Here is a 24,408-nt window from a genome sequence, read left to right as displayed (position 1 = left end):
AATTGTATAGTGGCATATTTGCAGTAAATTATACCTTGATATTTTGCAATCTTATGATGATAGTCTATATATAGCTTGATATTTGTATTTACTCTTAATTAATTGGGTTATTTATTTATTGCCTTTTTTACAATAAGTTTTTTTTTTTTCATGCATGATTTCTCCAAATAGCTGTTGCTGTTTCAAAATGTTTGTTGTAAGAAGCGGAAAAACAGCACAAAAACGCAAACCTTACCAATAATATTGACTCTAGGAAACATTATAACTATGGTAATATTTAGTTTTTTTAGAGAATATTTAATCTGAGATCAGCAATAAAATCACTGTAAATATATTGTGAGTATTATGTATATTGGTTTAACCGTACCTACAGTTACATACCTGCCAACACTCCCATTTTACCGGGTTTCTCTCGTTTTTTTCCATCCCTCCTCCTGCTGTACTCCTGATTTACAATTTATCCCGATAAACTCACGCATTTCATAAAGTCAAGAAGTATGGGTGAATTGAAAACAATTTATTAAAATAAATTTAATTACAAAAAAAAAAAAAAAAACGTAAAAATACATGTAAGCAAACACATATGTAAACATAAAGAAGATAAATAATCAAAGAAATTTAAATAATTATATATTTTTTATAAGTCATGGGTCTGGAAAGTTCTCTACATATAAGAAAAGGTATACACTTTTATTTTATTTTTTTACTAATAACTCAAAAGCATTTATTGCTAAAACTGTGAAGGGTGTGGTTAGGGACCACCTAAATACATGGTGAATTTCTTGGTATTGTTCATCTTAAATAATGGTATTACTGACCGGTTCTGCCACTCACTATATTCATATTATGCAGTCAGTGTAGGTACTCCCTAATGGGGCACCATGTTACCCTAGGGGGGCACCAGAAGCTCCTGGCTGCCTCTCATCTCACATACAAACCACATACCCCACACGCACGAAGAAAGTAACGGTTAAGGGAATTTTCAGCTCTCTGCTTTGTGTCAGCACCCCTTAAGTCACTGTAACGTATATCCTCTTGTGGCTTATTGCTTCATGGAATCACACATAAACATGTGTGTTAATGAAAGCTATTTTGATGCAGGTAATCAGGGAGAATGGCTCATCCGAGGTTTTGAACAAGCTCTACGACACAGCGATGGACAAGCTGGAGGGGGTGAAGAAGGAATATGATGCCTTGAGTAAACGGTACAGTGAGAAGGTGGCCGGCCACAACACAGATCTGAGTCGCCTGGAGCAGGTTGACGAGGAGAACAGACGCTTGCAGAAACAAATCGACGCTCTGCTGAAACAACGTGACACAACCATCCAGTACCAACAGCAGTGGACAACATCTATGAGACGGTGAGAGCAGCATCACTGGTATTTAACGGTTCTGGGGCCGTATAACAGAAACTTTGTATCTGAAGTCTTAAGTTATCAGACAAGTTAGGATTCTGATATTACCAGTGTTTCTTAACATATAAGAGAGGATAAGAAGGGGCCGTTCAGACTGAACACGTTCTTGAACATGCTAACATTCTTGAACTTGCCAAAAAAGCAACAAATCCAGCAGAGAGCAGGTTTCTTGAGAATGAGATTAAAGGTCGACCAATAGTGGATTTTGCCGATACAGATAACTAAGATGGTGGAAAAGGCCAATAACTTATTAATCAGCCAATTAATTGTAGAGTCTTTTAACTATAAACAAGCCCAAAATACACAGGGGACTCTCATTTTGAAACCAAATTAATATTTTATAGCCTATATTCTGTATACATCAGATGAATAGTTTTGTGTGTGTATACTTCACCAGATGAGGTTTATTGATAAGGAATAAAAAAATGAAAGGAAAAACATTTCCGGCAACAATCAGCACGGATTTAATCGGTAAAACCAATATATCAGTCTACCTCTACTTGAGACAAATCTTTAAACGTTTTCCCATCTTCTTTCTCTTCTCCGCTAGCTTCTATTCTTCTACCAATATATATATATATATATCGATTAATCAGCTGATATTTGGCCATTTTGCGATGTATCGTTTGCTTGGCCGAACTTTCCCTTGTATCAGTTCCAAAAACTCCCAATAGATTTTGCAATGGATAGTAAACATTATCTGTTATAATTTTTTTTTTTTTTTTTTATGTTTAAGTGAATTTGAGTAAATATTGTTTGTTTCACTTAAGAACTTTTGTCTATAATTGATTTTCTGCTGTTAGATTTGTATTATTTATATCAGCCATTGGCCATCTTGCTCTCTAGATATCAGTATTGGCATCAGCCATTAAAAAAACCATATTGGTCAACCACTGATCAAGGTGGTTTTTCAAAAAAAGGCCATGTTTTGAAAGTGCCACAGTCTACGCTTTTTGGGCGAATCAACCTACAGATGGCTTACTTATAGTAGTCTGTGCCTGTTAATCTGGGATAAAAGTATTGTAACATTGAAAAAATTGCATCACCTTTAAATAGCATGATTGCATTGACCTTCGATTTATCAAGGAACCATTGTTTTTGAGCTCAGACTTTATTACATCAGTGAACATTGTCATCCAACCTCACAAACCACTAATATAAAGCTTCATTTCCTGCTCTATCAGGTTTGACTCAGTACAGCAGGAGCTGAATAAGGCCTCAGCCCAGAACAAAGAGCTGCAGAGGGAGATGGAGAAACTGCAGTCAGAGGTGACTCGCTACAAGAACTTCCAACTGAAGGCGGTGAAGGATGCGGAGAAGTACAAGGAGGAGCGAGACTCTGTGTTTAATGAGTACAGGCTGATCATGAGCGAGAGGGATCAAGTCATTAAAGAGGTGGACAAGCTGCAGACGGAGCTGGAAGCTGCAGAGGCTCGACTCAAAAACACCTCCTCAGAGAGGGTGGTGGCCAGTGAAGAGCTAGAAGCACTCAGACAGGTAACATAATAACAGATATCACACAGAGCACTTACTGTATAACAGACTTTGATCTTTATAGTAAATTGTTATTAAGCAGATGGTTTTACCCAAAGCTGCTTAAAGTACAGTGAGTATTCCCCTTGGGCAATATGCCCAAAAATGGAAATCAATACTATCAAAAGTGAGCTTAGAGGGATGGTTCACCCCAAAATTAACCAAAGTATTGGCTTGAGTCACCATTCACTTTCATTAGAATGCAATGAAAAAAAAAAATGCAATGAAAGTGAATGGTTACAGACTTTGAGCACTGGTTGGTTCCTTTATGATCAATTGCTTGTGGTTTTAGTCAATTGTAAGTTTCTTTGGTTAAAAGCATCTGCTAAATGTCAATGTAATGTAAATGTGAGTGAATACTGTATTCAAATGGTGGCGTGCACTAGTTTTGAAATTGCTCTCAAATATTAGTCTGTAAATCTTTGTTGCAAGGTTCTAGGCAGCCTCTGAATAACGTGCCGTTTTGAAAAAGCACTTTAAATCAATAGTGTTTAGTGATGCTCACTGTCTCTGATATTGGTGTGTTTTTGTAGGAGCTAAATTCCTCACTGGTGGATCGAGACCGGGCCATCTGTGAGAGAAATGAGCTGTTGGAAAAATACTGCCATGAAGTGAAGGACAAAGCGGAGGCCCAGAAAGAGCTGAGTCAGGCCTGTAAAGACATTGAGACCGTGCGGGAGGAGAGAGATGTGGCCAGGAAAGAGAGAACTGAAGCCATTATCCAGAGAGACCAGTTACTGAGGGAATACTACCAGGCCAGACAGGTGCTTCCACATATGCTCTCACTCTGAGACACATGGCAGTTTTATTAAGAACATATTTAAAAATTCAGAGCTAACATTCTGCAGTACTAATCTGACCGCATTGGTCAGGATTGAGTTGTATTGCTGGAAAATAACTCTTAATAACTGAGAAGCCGCAAAAAGTGAACTATGCTGCATCTGTAAATGTCATTTAATAATGAAAAGAAACACATCTCCTAATTCTCTTCACAGTAAAACTCATATGAAAAGTAGAACTCTCTTTAATAATAAGACCATTGTACAGTCAATTATTTAGAATATTTGCACAAAAATTCAAACTGAATTCCTAATAGTAAAAATGAAAATAATAATAAAAACAAATATGCAAACTTGATATTCACATTTCAACATTCAACGTACAAGTGAAATTAAGTCAGCATGGGCTGTTTATGTTGCGCTATGACTTGAATTATTATCATTCTTTTTATTTGTCCGATCTTTTTCTGCTGCTTGACCGTGACTAAAGTTATCTGCTGTTTTTAAGCAGAAATGTCAAAGGGACTGTGTCTGAGATTAATTTTAGGTCACTTTCAAAGCATTTCACATTCACCCTTTTCATCTTGATTTTTCAACCCAGTCTTTCCACATAAACAAAAACTTCAAACTACAAAGCCCATAAAAATCTCATGAGCAGAAATATCCCAAAGCAGATTTATTCAGTCAGCCCACAGTACAACCACATTCCACTAGAGGGCTCTATAACAACTCTAGTTTAGCCATACTACTTAAAGATTATATTCTCACCTCACTGGTGAATTAATAACACTTCACAGATTTTTAAAGAGATATTTCACCCAAGAATGAAAATACTCTCCTCATTTGCTCACCCTCATGCCATCCCAGATGTGTTTGACTTTCATTCTTCTGCTGAACTCAAAGGAAGATTTTTAGAAGAATATATCAGCTTTGTAGGTCCTCACATTATAAGTGAATGCTGATCAAAAGCGCAAAAAAGAAAATAAATGCAGCATAAATTAACCCATACAAGTCCAGTGGTTAAATCTATATCTTCAGAAGTGACGTGATAGATGTGGGCAAGAAACAGATTCATATTTAAGTCCTTTTTCACAATAATTCCTCTCCCTTCCTAGTAGGTGGTGACATGCACGAAGAACACAGATCGCCAAAAACAAAAGAAGAATGTGGAAGTGAAAGTGAATGCGGAGATTTATAGTAAAAATTGTTAGAATAAATATTGATCTGTTTTTCACCAACACCTATCATATAGCTTCAGAAGACATGGATTTAACCACTTGATACTTATGGATTACTTTTATGCTGACGTGGTCCTTTTTTGTGCTTAATATTTTTGGTACTAAGGGATTAATGGAAAGGAGGCGGCGAGAACCGGCTTGAGAATATAAATAATATTTTAATACGAAATCTAAACAAAAACACACAAAGGTGTTGGACAGCTGGCCATAAATCTCTCTCTGTCGCACTGCAGCTTCCAGTTGGCCTTTATCCCTCTCTGAGGCTTGATTAGCATGATTAGGGGCTGGGTGTGCGGGATCAAGACCCGGCCTCGCCCTCCGCCCTGCCACGGGTTCTTTGCCATTCAGTTGCTTTGTGAGGATCTACAGAGCTGATATATTCTTCTTAAAATGTTGTGTTCTGCAAATGAAAATGTCATACACATTTAGGGTGGCATGAGTTTAAGTAAATGATAATGAGACTTTTGGGTGAACTGTTCCTTTAATTTATGCTTTTTTAGATGAAAAGCGTAATCATCTTGCAAGCTTATCTACCTTGATTTATTTTCTAATTTGTTGCTACAGAAACAAGACTCTGCCACAATGGACATGGAGCGCGCTAATAAGGAGATCGAGGTGTTGAGGAAGCAGTGTGAGGCCATGTCTCAGGAGCTAAAGGAGGGCATGCAGGAGGCTGAGGTGGCCAAGTGTCGCAGAGACTGGGCCTTTCAGGAGAGGGACAAGATTGTTGCTGAGAGAGAGAGCATACGGTACCATCTGCGACTGAATTCATCAACCCACATAAGTTCAGGAATCCAATGTAATGCAATTGTTGGTGCTGATGTGTGATGTGTGTTGTTTCTTGTCAGGACTTTGTGTGATAACCTACGCAGAGAGAGAGACCGGGCTGTCAGCGATCTGGCTGATGCCCTGCGTAACCTTGATGACATGAGGAAACAGAGGAATGATTCGGCCAGGGAACTTAAAGAGCTCAAGTAAACGTTTTTTAGTCCTGGTCTCTGACAATTTTTCTGTCAGTCTCTGACAATTATATTTACTTTAATAATAGCAGGAGTATTCAGTCCTATTTTAGAGGTACTGTGTCAACAATAATAGAAAATAACATTGATAAAATAAGTAAATATCTTGAGACTGAAATTAAATCATGTCAGGAAAATGTATTATTATTAAATGAATAAAGCTGGAAAAATACATGGTAAAGGAAACAAACAAATAAATAAGTCCTGAGTAGATAAAATAGTTTCTTCCAAGCAGCTTTACAGATAATTGAATTGAGCATTACACACCCCCCAGTGAACAATCAAGAAGCAATTATCTTGAGCAAGAAAAAACTGAACTCACTTGTTATCTCCCCCAATATTTATACCATGATCAATGGAAACCTTTTCTTGGAAATCCATTTAATAGTTTTCTATATTGCTAAGTCACATTTCACGTTACTAATAAATTGGTAATAATATCTGACCATGTCTGATGTTATGGTGGGCATTCTGCGCACGCGTTCATACACAGTACATGTGTGCTCACACAGCCTATCAAACATGCATGCTCTCAAACTCACTTGAGTGTTACTCAACACGGTGCAAATCTGTCCAATATGTTCAATAGCTCGCCTTCATGCAAATGCTTTTAGTGATCTACGTTACTTCGGTGGAAAACACTAAGGGGGTGAACAAATCTGTATGACTTGTCACTGAAGGACATTTGGTGCTAATATTGGATATATCGCTCTTGTTTTTGAACACATCTCTGGTGTTTGTGATGTTAAACACTCATGGGGTTTGTTAGTTGACTATCACAGTGACCAGTGAGCAATCAACTGATCTTTATCAGAAAACTGTTACACCCCTTATGTTTAAAATAATTACTAAAAGGGATAGTTGACCCCAAAATAAATATTTTCTCATCATTTCCACACCCTCATGTCCTCCCAGATGTGTATGACTTTCTTTCTTCAGCAGAACACAAATGACATGTTTTAGAAAAATATCTCCGCTCTGTTGGTCCTCACAATGCACGTGAATGGTGGACAGAACTTTAAAGCCCCAAAGGTCACATAAATGAGGCATAAAAGTAATCGTATGAATCCAGTGTTTAAATCTATATAAATCAAAAGCAATATGATGGGTGTGGGTGAGAAACAGATCAATATTTAACTACTTTTCTACTATAAATCTTCACTTTCACATCTTAGTCACATGTGGTGCCTGTTTAGTTACACTGTCACATCTGAAAGGAAAAGTGGAGATTTATAGTAAAAAAGCCAAGGACTGAAACATTCACCCGTCTCTTATCTACAGAGCTGAGGTATATAATTATGATTTTTTTTTTAAATCATCATTTGTGTTCAGCAGAAGAAAGTAAGTTATACACATCTGGGATGGCATGAAGGTTAGTAAATGATGAGAGAATTTTCACACGCTCCTAATCTCAGCTCGTTCCCTGTATAAAAGACACCTGGGAGCCAGAAATCTCTGATTGAGAGGGGGTCGAATACTTATTTCCCTCATTAAAATGCAATTCAATTTATAAAATTTGACATGCGTTTTTCTGGATTTTTTTTTTTGTTATTCCGTCTCACTGTTCAAATTAACCTACCATTAAAATTATAGACTGATCATTTGTTTGTCAGTGGGCAAACGTACAAAATCAGCAGGGGATCAAATACTTTTTTCCCTCACTGTATGTGTGTGGGTGTGTATATTTGTATGTGTATGTATATATGTATATATATACACACATACACACACACACACGTATATAATCATAAAAATTAAGAGTTCGGCACTCAAGGGTACAGGGATCCAGCCTTGCAGCCCCTGATCTTTCCAAAGTTGATTAGCCCTACGCTAATGGTTTTATCTTTTTCTTCTCTATCCATATTCCAGCTTCAGACACCCCCTAGTGGTTAGTTGATTTCCATCAAACCTCCAGAGCACCCCACCCTCAGCAGTAGACTTTTCAAAGTTTTTTTATGTCACTGATGCCCTCCAGGCTTTCCTCACTCTGAGTCTATGAATCCTAATGACAGTTTGCCAGTATTCCCCAAATACTTGATCCTGTTTTATTATCTACCCAATTTCAAGGTGTGACCTTCATGCTGTTTTTATAATGTCTACATCTAGCACAGGTGTTACAGATTGCACAAACTGTGCCAAAAAATACCCTGATACCAAGCCATATTATCCAGAAAACTTGTAAGGGAGACATTTTTGCATCAGCAGCTCCGTGAGACAAAGAGAGATGGTCTTCATGAACGCTTTTGACTTTCTTAATGTTTTGTGTTGGCTTCTGTGGGTGTGAGATGAATTGGAGAGATAACAGGCTGTCTTGTATTGTGCTCTCTGTGCTACTAAAGGGAGAAGATGGAGAGCCAGTTGGAGAAGGAGGCACGGTTCTGCCAGCTTATGGCTCATAGCTCTCATGATTCTGCTATAGACACGGACTCATTAGAGTGGGAGACAGAGGTGGTGGAGTTTGAGAAGGACCGGGTAAGAGACTCAAACACTTCAGTATGAACCATTACATGTAAATTTGAGGCTTTAAAACATAACATGCCTGCAAGTTTATTGTGATTTACCAAGTGAGACATGTTTTTGGATGAGCATCCTACTTAGTCCTGGAACACTCCCATCAACCAGTCAGATTTTAGGGTGAGGGTTAATCTGGAATATACATCTTTGGAGTTATTTTTGCTCTGAAACATTCCAGCAGCCTGATATAGTCCTTGTATAGAGTGGAGATCGAGTGATAGTGGATTTTGCAGATACCTATAACCTAAGGTAGTGGATCAAAATATGGATATGATTAAATATTTAGATGCAGCAAATTCCCAGGCGGTGTCAGTGATTTGTTTTTATTTCACTAGTTGTTATTGTTTACTAGTATTGGGGGCAACTACTTGTATATATATTTTTTTCTTATGACTGATCGTTGCTTTTTGGAACTATTGGTTATTAGAAAAAATCTATGCTGATAGTTTAAATAAATGTATCTGCATATACCTCCTAGTAAAGAGTAAAACTTGCTTGCAAGCCAATGTGATGTCCTGGCACACTCAAAGAGAAATACTTAATCTCTAAGAGCCAAAAGTAAGTTTGAAACAGCTGTGCAATAACATATTGTTTGCGAACATTTAGACACCAGCAACACCACTATAGGAGGTGTTTAGAGGTACATTTAAATATGAGGGCACTCAAGACAACAACTAATATGACATTACAATGTGTTGTCAGTGCCTCATTCTATGAGTAGAATTTACATAAGATCAGTAAAAGATGCTTTTTTAACAACTCAATGATGATTTATTGTAATTTATAATGTTTACCTTTTGCGTTCATGGCAATATTGCTCTAACATTTTATACATAATATGCAGCAATTACCCTCTGTTATGGTTATTTATAATGACACTGATACTACTGCAATGTTATGCTAATGGGTAGAATACAGACAGAAGAATGATGAAAGGCATATTTCACTAAGCAAATGTGTGAATGGATTTCAGCTGCAGATGGCACATGAGTGAAGAAGCATATCAAACTGTTGTTTGAAATGATTGATATGTTGACTGAATGGGCACTAAAGAGTATTTGAGATTTGATTCCATTTGTAGACTAATTAAACCAACAAAAGATCATGGCATGTTCTTGAAAATGGTAATTTCACCTCCAATTTTGTTTTTTCTTTTTTGTCTACCTCCATGTCATATTATCGCCATTGTCCTCCCAACAGGATGACATGGATTTGAAGGCACTGGGGTTTGACATAGCAGAGGGGGTAAATGATCCATATTTACCAGGGGATTGTGGGATATTTGTGACCAGGGTGGACAAAGGAAGTATCGCAGATGGAAGATTGAGGTGAATTCAGATATATTGAATGTTTTTTAGATAATCACCCCTGGAATGATAAGATGCTACTATTCCAGCTCATTGTTTTGACCTGACGATCCGTGCCTCTCTCTCAATAGGGTGAATGATTGGCTGCTGAAGATAAATGACGTGGACCTGACTAACAAAGACAGGAAGCAGGTCATCAAAGCCATACTTAACGGAGGAGGGCTGATCAATATGGTGGTTCGCAGGAGGAAATCTTTAGGAGGAAGACTGGTTACTCCTGTCCACATTAACCTCATCGGACACAAAGGTATCACTTCTGGTACTTCTGTCTGAACTGGGTGGCACAGCTTTCTCATTTAACCTCTTCTGTGGCCAATTTTCCTTTCGCTTTCATTGCATTATAAGGGTTTGATTGACATGAGTTCAGAGTTAATGATGTCAGAATTTTCATTTTTGGGGAAAACTAACTTTTAATTTTGGTCTGCTCTCTTACAGACACTGGCATCACTCTTGAAGGCGGTGTGTTTGTGGCTGCTATCGCACCAGGGAGCCCTGCTGCCAGAGAGGGATCCCTTACCATCGGAGACCGCCTCATTGCCGTAAGTCTTCAGACCGTAATGGTATCCGTTCTCAAATTGAAACAAGGACTATTGGCTATTTTCACATTCTCCTGGCTTAAGCAGATTTTTAATCCAGTTCTTTATTTTAAATGCATGGAGGCTTAATAGACACGCTGTCAGTCAAATCCACTTCTCTCCTTAAATCAAGTGACGAGTAGAAGACAGGAGATGTGCTATGGGTTAGCTGTCACAATGGAGATAAGTAACACCGATGTTAATCCCTAGAGCGAATTAGGTTTTAGTTCTACTCATCTGTGCTTGAGACTGGGTAGTTGGGTCTGTAACCTTTCTGCTCCGATATTAGCAGTGCTAGATGTGCTCTTATCATTAAAATAATAGTTTGTTAACTATCATATTCTGTCACCCTCACGTCTTTCCAATGCTGTTTGACTGACTTATTTCCATGGAATACAAAAGGTGGAATGTTTAAGAATGTTTTGACCACTTTTTTCCAAAGAATCCTTGAATGTGATGTCGAGCTCTAAAGTCTTAATAGTCAATATAACTGCTGCGCAATAGCTTTGTGTGAATAACAGGCAGAAATTTGTAATTATTCACTGATAATCTTCCCCTTTGTCCAATCTGTCAAATGGACCACAAATGTCATAATTTATTACACAAATTGCATGGTGGTGCCATTTAATGTGAAACGCAATTGGTTCTCGCATGTCTTGAGACCAGACATCATTAACGTCAAACCTCGCGCATGCATCTGCTGATGCTATATTTGATTTGAGAGCTACAGCGGAGGGGAAGATTTTCAAGATTAACGACATAAATTCCAGTCTGCTCCTCTCACAAAGCTGTTGTGTGGCTTCAAAAGGCTTTAAACACAGAGCATGAGTCATATGGACTAGTTTATATTGTACTTCTGAAGATCTATTTTGGAGCTTGACTGTCCAACTACGCATTTACTTTCATTATATGGAGAAAAGCAGGCAATAGAATCTTCAAAATTTCTCCTTTTGTGTTCCACAGAAATAAGAAAGTCATTCAGGTTTGAGAATGGAGTTTTTAGTTGAACAACTATTTAAGATTAAAAACATCAAATGATTTATCAGGACTGGAGATCTCAAAAGTGTGCCGTCCTTTTATTCACGGTGTCTTTGTCTTTATTTTAAAGTTCCCGAAGTAATTTCTGAGTTTGAAAATGGAAGGATTCTGCTGGCACTATTCTTTTGTGAAGCTCTGACCTAAATTTCTCCCTCCTCAGATAAATGGGATCGCTCTGGATAACAAATCTCTGAGTGAATGTGAGGCTCTGCTGAGGGGCAGCCAGGACTCGCTCAGTCTCTCTGTCATGAAGGTGATTGTTCTCTCACTGCTGTCTGAGTATGTGCTCTGCTCTCATTACTACATTCCAAGGTGCTGCCATGACATTTATTCCAAATTGTATTTGAGACTGCTGTGTCTGATCTAGAATGCTAACTTTGAGGCATTACTAAGGAAGTCTGTGAACAGCCAGCTTGGAAAATAGCTATTCAAATGTATCTTTGTTAAGCCCAGCTATAAAACCTTACTGACCAAACATACCTTAGTCTATGGATGTCATATTGTTTTGGTATATAATAAATTTTACTGAAATTATCAATAAATATGGTCAAATGTTGTTTCCGGGCCACTTAAAATTGTGACACATGGTACCCAGAGAGGAAATACATGGTGTTTTTTACATTTATTTTTCCTAAATATATTTTGATAGGTGATTTGGTTTTTATTAAAATATGTGTCAGCCCTCAATCTCAAATGAACATGCATAACATCAGTAAGAGCACCAACATTTGCTCCAAAGTAAATTCATGTTAATAACTTCCTTTATGCATGGAAGTTATTAATGAATAACTTGTTAAACTTCAATAAAATAACTGTAAATGAATAAGATCATGTATACATGTTGTAGACTTCAACATTAGAAACAGTTCTGTTCACTGACACTAATGTTATCAGTTTTTTTATTTGGCTCTGATAAGAATTTGCTTCAATTCTATTGCAGTCTCTGCAGGTTTTTATCACGTTACTGCAGAATTTGCAATAACAATAGTAGATAAAATGTTTTCCAGTGTCAGACTTCATTTCCACTCACATAAGATAATATTCAGTTTGCGATTTTTACCACCATTTGAGCACATTTTAGTAAATAGTGCAACGTTCACAGAAGTCTCCATTACTATAAATCATTCTGGAAAGCTAGTAAGACAGTAAAGAAATAACGAAATTGTGTGTTTCTTATTTTAAGCATAAATCTGTATGCTAATGGGGTAAGGAAAATAAACTTAATTCAAAGGGAAAACAAGTTTATTTTGCAATCCATACTTTAAACATAAAGCTCACTTCATTTATTTATATTTCATTGTAAACAAGTATTTTTGCTTCCTGGCTTAATGTATCTCATTTTAAAGGGGTATGTCAATATTTTACGTGAAAAAACCAAATGCTGATTGTGAAAACCCATCTTAACAATACAAAGTGGCACAGAAGCTGCATCTGAAGTAGTATTTATACCAAGAAAAGGTTTATTTAAAGGGATATTTCACCCAAAAATTTTAACTCTCATTATTTACTCACCCACATGCCATGCCAGATGTGTATGACTTTCTGTCTTCAGAACACAAAGATTTTTTTAAAAATATCTCCCCTTTGTAGGCCTATGCAATGCAAGTGAATGGTGATCAGACCTTTTGTAGCTCCAAAAATCACATAAAGGAAGCATGGAAGTAATCCATAAGACTCCAGCAGTTAAATCCTCAGAAGAAATTTTATAAATGTGGTTGAGAAACATTAAACAATATTTAAGTCCTTTTACTCTGAAAGTGAATGTTAAATGGAGATTTAGACTTAAATATTGTTCTGTTTCTCCCCTACACCTATTACACAGATCAGACCACCTGCCTAATATTGTGTAGGTCCCCTTTGTGCTGCCAAAACAGCGGCAACCTGCATCTCAGAATAGCTGAGATGCTATTTTTCTCAACACAATTTTACAGAGTGGTTATCTGATTTACCGTAGACTTCAAACCAGTTCGAACCAGTCTGGCCATTCTCTGTTGACCTCTCAAATCAACAAGGCATTTTCATCCACAGAAATTTCACTTGCTGGATGTTTTTTTGTTTTTGGCACCATCTGAATAAACTCTGGAGACTGTTGTGAGTGAAAATCCCAGGAGATCAGCAGTTATAGAAATACTCAAAACATCCAGTGAGTGGCAGTTTTGTGGATGGAAATGCCTTGTTGATGAGAGAGGTCAACAGAGAATGGCCAGACTGGTTCGAACTGACAAAGTCTTTGGTAACTCAGATACCTAATTGCTCTGTACAATTGTTGTGAGAAGAATATAATCTCCTAATGCTATTCTGAGATGCAGGTTTTGGTGGCGCGAGGGGGACCTTTACAATATTAGACAGGTGGTTTTAATGTTGTGACTGATCAGTGTATATTGCTTCTGAAGATATGGATGCAACCACTGGAGTCTTATGGATTACTTTTATGTCTCCTTTATGTTCTGGTCACCATTCACATGCATTGTATGGACATACAGAGATGAGATACTTTTCTATAATCTTTGTGTTCTGCTGAAGAAAGTAAGTCATACACATCTGGGATGGCATGAGTATGAGTAAATGATAAAAGAATAAAAATATTTGGGTGAACTATTGATTTAAGGACTGTCTTTGTAAAATTACTTTTAAATCTTTGTCTAAAAATCCCAAATAACTGGAGAAGTCTTGGAATTTCAGTGGTGGGATTGTGTGGGAACCCTGAACAAAGAACTTGTTATTCATTTATGCCAGTCAAGCTGAACCTATCCATTAACAGTTCTTTCCTCAGAGCACATCGGGGCAGAACATCTTTGAGAGCTTGCGGGAGGCCGAAAAATCCAACGGCAGAATCCACCTGCCAGAGGTCCATTCTCGTAACAGCAGGAATCTCAAACACAACAGCTCTACGCAGACAGACATTTATAGTGGGGATACTGGCGGAGGAGGTGGCGAGAGAAGAAAGACCAGGACGGACACCGAGGAGTGCAGTTACTCTGAGAGGAAGATCTTCCCTGTGTCCACCTTGCACCCTAATACCCTCCGACCTGCATCAGAGCTGGGGGCCCGCTACAGCGGAAGTGCCTTCCAAGAGATCTGCTACACCCGTTCTGAGTCGGTTGGCCCCGAATGTGTTACCCTAGAGACCACCCTGGAGAAGAAACATAGTGGTGGGACTTGGCCCAAAATGGTGGTGGGTGTCACCATGACGACTGACAGCCCGGCTCAACTCTCCATCTACAGGTCTCCCAAGCAGAGGAAGTCCATCTTTGATGCCGATGCCTTCAAACGGTCAGATACGCCCTCAAAGGCGGACTACCTTGCCGGATCGCAGCCTTCCAAAATGGACTCTGCCCCTACGCCCCCAACCCCGCCCACCCGCAGCGACTCCTTCAAGTTCAAGCACAAACATCAGGGAAGCTCTGCATCTGAGTCCACAATCACTGCAATTTCTGTTCCTGAACCCAAGCAGGAAGATCGCAATGGTAATCTGTACTTCACCGAGGAAGGCTTCGAGGGTAAAGTCCTGAGCTCCAGGAAGTCCTGCGAGGAGGATATTGGCCGTATGCGGCCGGAGGAAACCGAGGTGAAGCGGCCAAGGCCCAAATCGGCCCCAGCACTCCGGCGAAGAATGACTCCTCAGACCATCCCACTCCAGAGCTTCCAGGTGAATTTATAGATCCGCTGGGCCTGACACAGCCAGTAGCCCTGCCCGTTTTACTTAGCCTGTCAGCCTAGGATCGATCTCCCACTGCACCAGAAAGAGGAAGAGAGTAATAGAAATGCTGACGCATACTTACTAAATATATACAAGAAATTAGCTTAGGGTTGGTTTGGTTTTTAATAGACCTTGCTAATTATTATAGCATTTTCAATTATTAGTCATGTCCGCATTATACTAATAAAAAGGGTTAGGGACATGGGTTAGCGTTAGGGAGTAGGGACATGGGTTAGGGCATTTGAGTGCACTTTAGAGGCTCCTCCATCAGAGTTGGGTATTTGTTGTTACTACATATTACACATTGAAGTCGGAAACAAAATACGGAAGAAGCCAAACTACACAGTGAACAGCAGCAACAGAACACGGGAAATAAGTATTAATAAACCTCCATCCCTTCTACACAACCTATTTATTAATGCATAGTACATGTATCTAATAAATAAATAAATTTATTTGTATAAACCAAACCGCGAAGGATCAGTGCTGGGCTATATTTATATAATGTAGCATTTAATTCAATATTTGAATTATTATATAAAATGAAACGGGATGTTTTAATGCACTTTTCTTTAGTACATTTAGTCTCCTACAGTCCATGCCAGTAGACGTGCCAGTTTTGTGTCTGCTTCATTTGATTTTGATCTGTTCAATGATTCAGTTGATTTCAGTTTTTTGAAAAGTTAACAGTATTCTTTGTAGTATCTTGGAGTTTCATTTGAATGCCCATTGTTGGTGGTACATTTTCAATGCCATGGTAAATATTTAAGGATCTTTTAAGTGGTATCATTGCAAGAGAGTTCAGTAATATCTAAAGAAGTTCTCGTTGTAATTGTCATAGAACTGTCTACTACATTATCTAATTCTCTGCTTATGTGTGTGCTTCTCAGAGTTATTCAAATGATGGGGACTGTGTGGAGCCGAGGGAGATGCTGCGATCCTCTCCTAACCGACCTCACAGACACAGCATGGGTTTCATGCCTACAGTGTACAATGGAACCCTGCCTCCCAGTGAGTTACAGCCACTGTAGAGTAGAGGCTGCATGGCCCCATGCCACATTTGAATTGATATTTTCAACAACACTTTTCCTACTCGCTCTCTAACTACATTTACTTTGCGGAGCACAGTTCATCTTTATTCTGATCAAGGCAGACTACAAAATTAATGTTTCACTTAATTATATGGTGAACTCAAATAGTAATTGAATTGCTTATGATAATCTTGTGAATTTGGTTGAAGGAGCTTGTTGATTTACGGATGAAATCCATTTATAATTTTTAGCTATGAATGTTCGTGCCCCTGGTAAGAATGAGATGATGTCCATTAATCCTCCACTAATGCAATAACATGCAATGTTTACTATTCTGCCTGCACTTCAGGGTCCCTTGTCTCAGTTAGAGAGATTAATAAGCTCCTTATGAAACAGACTTTTGGTGAATGTTTCGACATATTCATTGGGGTGTGAAATAAGGTTTAACTGCTGTGAAGAGATGAAAACATAGTGGAACTACAGGTACTTGCAGTATAATATCTAAGAATATGGCTCTAATATCAGTTCATGATAAATAGTTCTTAATACGTCTTTAAATATTGTATTATGTTATCAGTATTGTCTAAATATACATTTGCTAATTGTGAGCTTTGAATGGATTAAAAATGTGTTACTAATTAATTGCACAGTGTTCTGTGACTAATCGCAATTAATCATGGTACAATAATGCAAACATAAAATATCTTTACATCATACTTTTTTTTAATTGTCTCGAACTTGCAAGAAATTGGTTAGTCATTATTTTAAATATGTTAAATGCATGTTAAATGTAAAATTCTTAGGAGTGTCAACCCGTCTACATATTGTGGATATGATTATTTCTGGATTGTGCATTTGAGTTTTTACAAAGTGTTTTACTAAATAATTATAAATAAACCATTGTTTTTCATTTTGGGATTTTCATGCTTATAACTGATATTTTGATGGTTTTAAGTTAGTCAATAAATGTCTATTAAAAATGAGCTAAAATATCAGTAAATCAGCTCCCGTGTTTATTATGCCTGGGTCATGCATCATTCGTAATGAGTAAGCGTGCTCTGCTCCACACAATGATTTGATATGCTAGGATGTGCAGTCGAGTTGAACATGTACATCCTGGAAATTTATGAATTCATTCATGAAGTTTCAGGAAATAAAAAACAAAAACAGATACTGCATTAGTTGCGTAATTGTTTTAACACGTTAAACAGTCAACTATTAATAAGCTGAAATTAACATGTATAATTTCCCTGCCCAAATGACATGATTAGTTCATTACTTTGAATTAGGGGTGTCATAGATGAAAGAGCGCATTAATCATATGCGTTATTGCATAAATATGTGTGATGTTGCTCATATACAACTAATTTATAAGATTTAATATACTTTAACTTACTAAATGTTGTATAACATTATGTAAGTGATCCAGAAACATTAAGTTTTTTCCCAGGCAAAGACAAAATATATTGTCAGGACTGTAGGTTTTTGCAAAAACAGGACAAACCACAGCACGGGTGCTATTTGATTCCTATAATACTGTATATAGTTTGCGTTGGGTTTGTAATTAGCTCTACTTTTACCTGAAATAAATATTCATGCTTTGGTCAGGGCGGCCTTCCGAGCCTCCCTGCCGTCTACACATCTGTCACCCAGTGTAGCTGTCAGTTAATAAAGCAATGAAAGAGCAAAATGAACACAATTGCATGTCAAATTTGGCTATGCTAATAAAAAAAAAAAAAAATTTACTTAGTTGGTCATTAACTTTATTAGAAACTGCAATATATGCTTAAAATTGACTCAAACGTCTACTAAATAAAACATCTCTCACATGTTCTGAAGACGTTCATCATCAGAAGTTTATCTAATACTGTATGCCTACATATTTTTTGCTCCAGAACTACATGTAACAACACAAATGTGTAATATTCTTCACCTTATGCCACAAAAACAAAAATCTGACCAACAAAATCACAATTGCGTCTTCTCGTTTTTATGACAGGTGCAGTTTTACAGAGTGACTAGTTTTGAGTGACACAATAACTTGCTCCATTTGTCAGCAAAAATATGATTTTAAAATGCAAATTATGCAAGATACAGTTTCATTCCTGCTAAGAAAAATACATTTTTGCAATTGATTTAAAAGTAGGACAAAAATCTCTGTCTAAAATTTTCAGCTAACTTTTCAATCGACCATGCGAGGAGAGCAGTAGCCACAGTAATACAGGTAGAAATGAAAAATTTGGGCACAGCAGGCAGGTTGAAAGGAAGTGTGTTTCTCATTTAAGTGTTTTATTGGTTATTATGTGGTTGTGTTTAAACTCTAGACTCAGCACATCGAGGACTGTCCCCCTGCTCTGCTGTAACAGCCGTTATGAAGAACCCTGTTTACATGGTGCGGAGTCACAGAGTTCACACTAGCAACTGCCCTACCGTAGTCAGCCAGACCAGTCAACAGCACACACAACCCAGGTACCACAGCCCTGCTGAGATAACCAACACTCATGTACAAACCCTCCACGGTTTACGCTGCACACACCGGGATAAACATACTCAACTACGTTTACTGTACCCTCACTGAAGACGGAAGAAATTCAGCGATCAAAATGTATGGGAATCATTATTTGTGCAATTCTGCTTGGTGCAGCTAGTGGAAGAATTGACACACTTTACCTTTAAGATGCTGTTGTAGAGGATGGAAGGTGTTGTCTCAATTCAGGACATGAACTCTACTAAGTGCGTGAATTATTGCAATTTTTGATGGCGTGTCAGACTTTTCATTTATGTTGCACTGAGTTCGAATAAGCCTTTGCTTTGGAGGTCATAAACAGGAGAATTGTTTATCAGTCTCTCTGGAGAATAATTGTTTCCTCAACCCATAATAAGCATTTGCTGGTCTGGTACTTGCTGACCTGTTCAGTCTGCCCTTGTTTTCTTCTCTTCATCTCAGTCCTCAGCATCAAGGATGTCTCAGTCTGGACTTGAGCCAGAAACGCTCCACAGAATACTCAGAGCCTTCCCGCAGCAGCCGGGCCTCAAACGGCACCAACTCACTGCCATCCAGCGCTAGACTTGGTCAGTCTCTATCCTCAGAAATATATACACTCACCATGTTTTATCTCAAGTCTGCACAATTACAACAAAATATATAGTAATTGTCAGTTATTTTCCTTGATATTGTAATCACGATTATTCATTTAGAATAGTGCTGTTTGCTGATTAAAATATTTAATCGTGATTAATCGCATGATTTTTTCCACAGTTAATCGTGATTATTCGCAGTTTTTGAAAGTGCTTGAATTTGGTTCTATACATACTACTTTTCCTGTCAAAATGTATTTAGTTCCTTCTTAGTAAAGAGGTCTATGTGGGTTTGTTTTGTACAAAAAAATATGAATAAGAGGTTCTTTCTCCATCAATTGATCATAGACATGGAATCGATGTGTGTGTTTATTTGTGCTGTGTACGTCAGTGTAATGACCCGGACACATCGCAAAGGTTCCACCCTATTCCAACCAGTGTTCTAAAATTTTATGTGAAAATTGTTAAACGTGTTAATCTCGTTAAAGCTCAATTATTGGATTAAATATGCTTGATTGCTGTTATCAATACTTTTCACAGTTTGTTAATCAAGGCAGCCTTAATCATAATGTTGACTATTCATGTAGTTGCGCAACACATGATCCTCTTTTTCCATCATGTACCAAACCATGGTTTAAATATTGTGCTTTGCTCATGTTTTGTTTTAGTCTCCTCATCTTGTCCTTCTTGCTTCCCGAAGGTTCATCTAATAACTTGCAGTATCGCACTGAAAGGATAAAGATCCCCTCAACTCCACGTTATCCGCGCTCAGTACTGGGCTCAGACAGAGGTGTGCTTTCTCATGTCAATGTACCGGAGTTCTTCCTTTTTGCAGGGGAGAAATTCCCTTTGAAAGGATATATAGTGAAATCATTGGGTTGGACCATATCAATGCCAATACTACAATAAGCAAATATTAAAATAACCGCTGGTAGCAGCAATATAGAACAGGTGCGTTTATACATTTTTTTATTTCATTTGACTTTGTCGAACATTTTAATATGGGATGCTTTTGGCATAAACAAGCCACAACAATATTGGAATCTTAACTAACCAGAGGCACAGAGTCTGCACGTAAAAAAGGGCATGTTCAAGAGGGTTGTTTTGTGTAGGACTAGCTTTCTGTACATTACAAATTGTTAATCTTACTCATAACATTCAACAAACTTAACACAGCATTTGAGTTTCCATTGACATATAAGACTCTGAGAATAGAGGCAAATTAGTGATTGTGTGCTTTCACAATATATTCATCCTGATTTTGCAATTTAATCAAAATGTAGCAACGTCATAAATATATAGAATTTATTACATTATTTATTTGGCCAGTAAGTTTTCTAAAGAATGTGCAAAAAGACATATAAGTTTCATGTGTAATGACAAATTACACTGTTAATAGCATCTCTGATTTGGCCAAAATGCCGAAAGCTCTATTAATTTCCGTAAATCACTTCAAAACCATTTCAATGAATCGGTTCATAACTTTGATTGAACAGTTTGTTTGTGCCACTCAAAAATGTGTTGTGTATTTATATATAACATGTATTAAACTGTTTTTGTGCAGCAATATTGTGCTCAATTAATATTTATTGATATATTGGTGCATATAAATTCTAATTAATTTATATAATTTGTCATTGTGTTCATTAACCAAATGGGCATGTCTAAAAAAAATTCCCTTTTTTCTAGATTTTTTACTGTATTTTTCTTGCATGAAACACTTAATCGAAAGTGGAAAATATAAAGTATTATATCATAATACTTATCAAATATACGATATACTGTATATCAAATATCGTCAAAAGTCTGAAAATGTTGAGATATATATTGTAGTTGTTGTTAGCAATATTACCCAGCCCTATTCTTTATTGTCTTTCACTCTAGCACATTACACTGACTATCATGTGTCCATGTTCTTTATCAGGGTCTCTGTCTCATTCAGAATGCAGCAGTCCCAGTCTCATCACTCCACCCCTATCTCCTCTCAATCTGGAGACATCCTCATTTACCTCCAGCCAGTCTCAAAGCTCCATCTCCACCCTACCCAGGATCTCTGTCAGCCCTGTGCCCGTGGGAGAGCGAAGAAAAGACAGGTAAACTCTTGCAGCCTCTGTCCCTTCCTGCTGTGCACCCTTCCCCTCCAAACCTTCCATCAGGTTGCCAAGCAACAGATCGTTCTTATCCACATTCCACATACAGCATCCCAAATGAGCTCAAGAAGCCCTTTTATCTGATAGTAATTGGACTCTGCTCTAAAGTGCATGAGAATACAGTATAGAATTATATATTTGAAAGGATCTGAATTTAATATAGTTTAAATAATTCGTTATCTTTGCTCACTGTGTAAGGTGACTTAGACTTTGTTTTGAATGAGATGTTCACACAAAAATCATCATCAAAATTTTGGCTGTTTTCTGTCGAGCACAAATGTCAACATTTTTGAAGAAAGGTTTGGAAATGTTCAGAGTGACCAGGGGCTGTCATGCTCCAAAAAGGACAATAAAAACCATAAAAGCACCATTAAAGTATTATTAAATTAGTCCCTACAATGTGTGTGCTACATTCCTATTGTATGACTTCTGAGGCCATGCAATAGTTTTGTGAGAGGAACAAAATGAGTTAAAAGGGATAGTTCACCCAAAAATGAAATTTCTGTCATCATTTACTCACCCTCATGCCATCCCAGATGTTTTTGACTTTGTCTTCTGCTGAACACACATGTAGATTTTTAGAAGAATATTTCAGCTCTGTAGGTCCATACAATGAAAGTGAACGGGTGCCAAAATGTTAAAGTTCAAGAAGCACATGATGACAGCATAAAAGTAATCCATACAACTCCATGTCTTCAGAAATGATATGAATGGTGTGGGCAGGGATGGGTAGTATTTCAGATACATGTATTTGAAATTCAAAATACTCATTTGTACTTTGTATTTTAGGGTGTGTTCACACTTGTAGTTTGGTTCTCTTGGTCCGGAAAAAAAATTAAAATGATACATTTAGTCCTGGTTCGTTTAGCGTTCACACTGGTTTTGTATCGTTAGGTTCAGTGTTAAAAATGCCAAAGCATCTGGTAAAAGTCACGACCTGATTGAACAGCTTTTAGGACGTATGTTTTTTGACAGAACTTACCAAACATCCAAAACAATGCTGGCGATATGCTCTCGTTGGATGTAAACATGTATATATGGTGGTATTTTTACCAGCTGAGAACAAACAAAGAGTTACTAAAATGTGTAAAGGAGTCAAAACAATGGCAGGAATTCCTCTGTTGTGCACACAAACAAAGATATGCTGCAAGAACAGCTGACGGGTGGTTCCGACACCAGTACCAAACTGTAATGGGGAGACATCGCTCCTATGATGAGAAGAACCATGTATGCTTGACGTCAGAATTAGGCAAATTACTTCCTGTTTTTGGTCCGTTTAGACGTCTTTGGTCCATGTTGCGTTCATATATCAATCGAACCACACCAGAGTTAGTTAAGCTGGCCGAGACCCGCTTCTCAGGCAGTCTTGGTTCGCTTGTTTAGTGCGCACCAAGGTTCAGGTGACCGCATTCACACTTGTTCAAATGAACCGCACTAACAGAGCAATCGCACCAGAGTTCGTTTTAATCAAACCAAACCTGCAAATTATGAACACACCATTAAAGTCTGCGTAAACCGCTTTTGTTTGGAAACAGTTCATAGGTTCATCAGGTAAGGAATTGACTTTCATTATGTTTGCCATGATGTATTCATTTGTGGAGGACTTTATTTGCAGTTTGCTATGAAAAAAGAAAAAGTCAGGAATTTTTATATCATCTAAAATATTGCCTAATGTTTCTGGAAAATCAGATAATTGCAAACCGTATCAGTCAATTTACATTCATGTGTTGACAGGCAGCTCTTTGCCCTGTCCAATATGGCAGACATGGCGATGTATCGCACTCAATAGGAACAGCTGCTCATAAGGTATCTACGTATAGATATCTATGTGCCCCCAACCCCAACTTTCATGCACGCAATCTGCAGATATCAGGGAGAACGGCTCCCTCTAGCATTGGGTAAGGAAGTTCCTGCAAGGAAATATGGAGTAAGATAAGGAGAAGGTGTGATGGCTGATTCTACTTGTTGCAAAGAACAGTAATAGCTGGCAACTAATATTTATTTTCCATTAAAATATTAAGGTAGCTATGATGCTTCTCGCCAGCCAATGATTTGGCTGTCAACAGTGTGGAAATCAAAACTAGTCAGCAGCCAGCTAGTGAACTAGTCTTAACTATCGTTAGCGAGTTCATTAATTATTGTTAGCTAGCAAGCAAAGTACCAACTGTTTTACATGTAATTTATTTAATAAGGTTTGCCATATTTTCCCTAACAAATGTAAATTCTTTGAATTATAGTACATATTTAAAAAAAAAGATTGACTGTAATTCAACCAAATTCTGTTGCATTGAAAGAAAATCGAATGTTTTTACTGAATTAACCCTTGTGCATCCTTGTGGACATTTTTGGCTTTTTCAGTTTTGTTTTTTTGATAACTTTGTGTGTGTTAATGCTAACTGCATAAAATTTTCCACAGGTGTGAATTTTTTTTGGAATTTTAATATTTCACCCTATTTTCTTTAAAAAAATATTTTTTGCACTAGTTACACAAAATACTCCCTCTTAGTGTCGTTTTGGACAAAAATGGCACATTGAAACCCATTAAAACTGCGATTTTTAATCCCAGTGCCATTTAACTATAAAATTATGCAATCTTGTTTAACATGCTTTCATTATGTTGGCAAGGCTTCAAAATTTACATTTTAAATATTTTTTATCAGATCGTGCCATTTTTTCAGGTTTGGCATATCATCGCTTTTGTTGTTGTTTTCTGCTGTTTTTGGCTTATGCATATTATAGAGCCAATTAGATACATTATGAATATATAATTGTGTGAGTGTGTTGGTATGGATTTCAGAGTGTGGTTTGTATGTGTCTGAGGCAGTAATAATAAAAATAAAAAAAAATCTGTTTAGCATTTATTAAATTGAAAATAATTATAATTATTATATTTTTTATAAAAAACAACAGTGGCATTATGTAAACAAACCGACGTTTAAAGTGTTAAAATTCTGAAAATAAATGAATGTTT

At 37.4% G+C, this 24,408-nt stretch overlaps 1 protein-coding gene across 3 annotated transcripts in view; it reads left to right on the top strand.

Moving 5' to 3' along the window:
- The window catches only part of dlg5a (discs, large homolog 5a (Drosophila)), a 76,171-nt gene that overhangs the window by 31,590 nt on the left and 20,173 nt on the right, over positions 1-24,408 (top strand). For 2 of the 3 annotated variants that reach the window (XM_052089528.1, XM_052089527.1), the window contains exons 6-21: positions 1,102-1,361; positions 2,600-2,912; positions 3,482-3,712; positions 5,530-5,714; positions 5,814-5,939; positions 8,324-8,456; positions 9,699-9,826; positions 9,937-10,112; positions 10,301-10,404; positions 11,639-11,731; positions 14,240-15,127; positions 16,069-16,189; positions 18,534-18,678; positions 19,157-19,281; positions 19,988-20,077; positions 21,212-21,380. In XM_052089528.1, coding sequence (XP_051945488.1) covers positions 1,102-1,361; positions 2,600-2,912; positions 3,482-3,712; positions 5,530-5,714; positions 5,814-5,939; positions 8,324-8,456; positions 9,699-9,826; positions 9,937-10,112; positions 10,301-10,404; positions 11,639-11,731; positions 14,240-15,127; positions 16,069-16,189; positions 18,534-18,678; positions 19,157-19,281; positions 19,988-20,077; positions 21,212-21,380 — 3,287 coding nt within the window. The remainder of the gene's footprint in view (positions 1-1,101; positions 1,362-2,599; positions 2,913-3,481; positions 3,713-5,529; positions 5,715-5,813; positions 5,940-8,323; positions 8,457-9,698; positions 9,827-9,936; positions 10,113-10,300; positions 10,405-11,638; positions 11,732-14,239; positions 15,128-16,068; positions 16,190-18,533; positions 18,679-19,156; positions 19,282-19,987; positions 20,078-21,211; positions 21,381-24,408) is intronic. The other variant, XM_052089529.1, reaches the window with a different exon arrangement.

This window comes from Xyrauchen texanus, chromosome 24 (genome assembly GCF_025860055.1).
Source record: "Xyrauchen texanus isolate HMW12.3.18 chromosome 24, RBS_HiC_50CHRs, whole genome shotgun sequence".
NCBI lineage: Eukaryota > Metazoa > Chordata > Actinopteri > Cypriniformes > Catostomidae > Xyrauchen > Xyrauchen texanus.
Note: the sequence above shows the minus strand (reverse complement) of the source record. Positions and strands in the feature narration are given on the sequence as shown.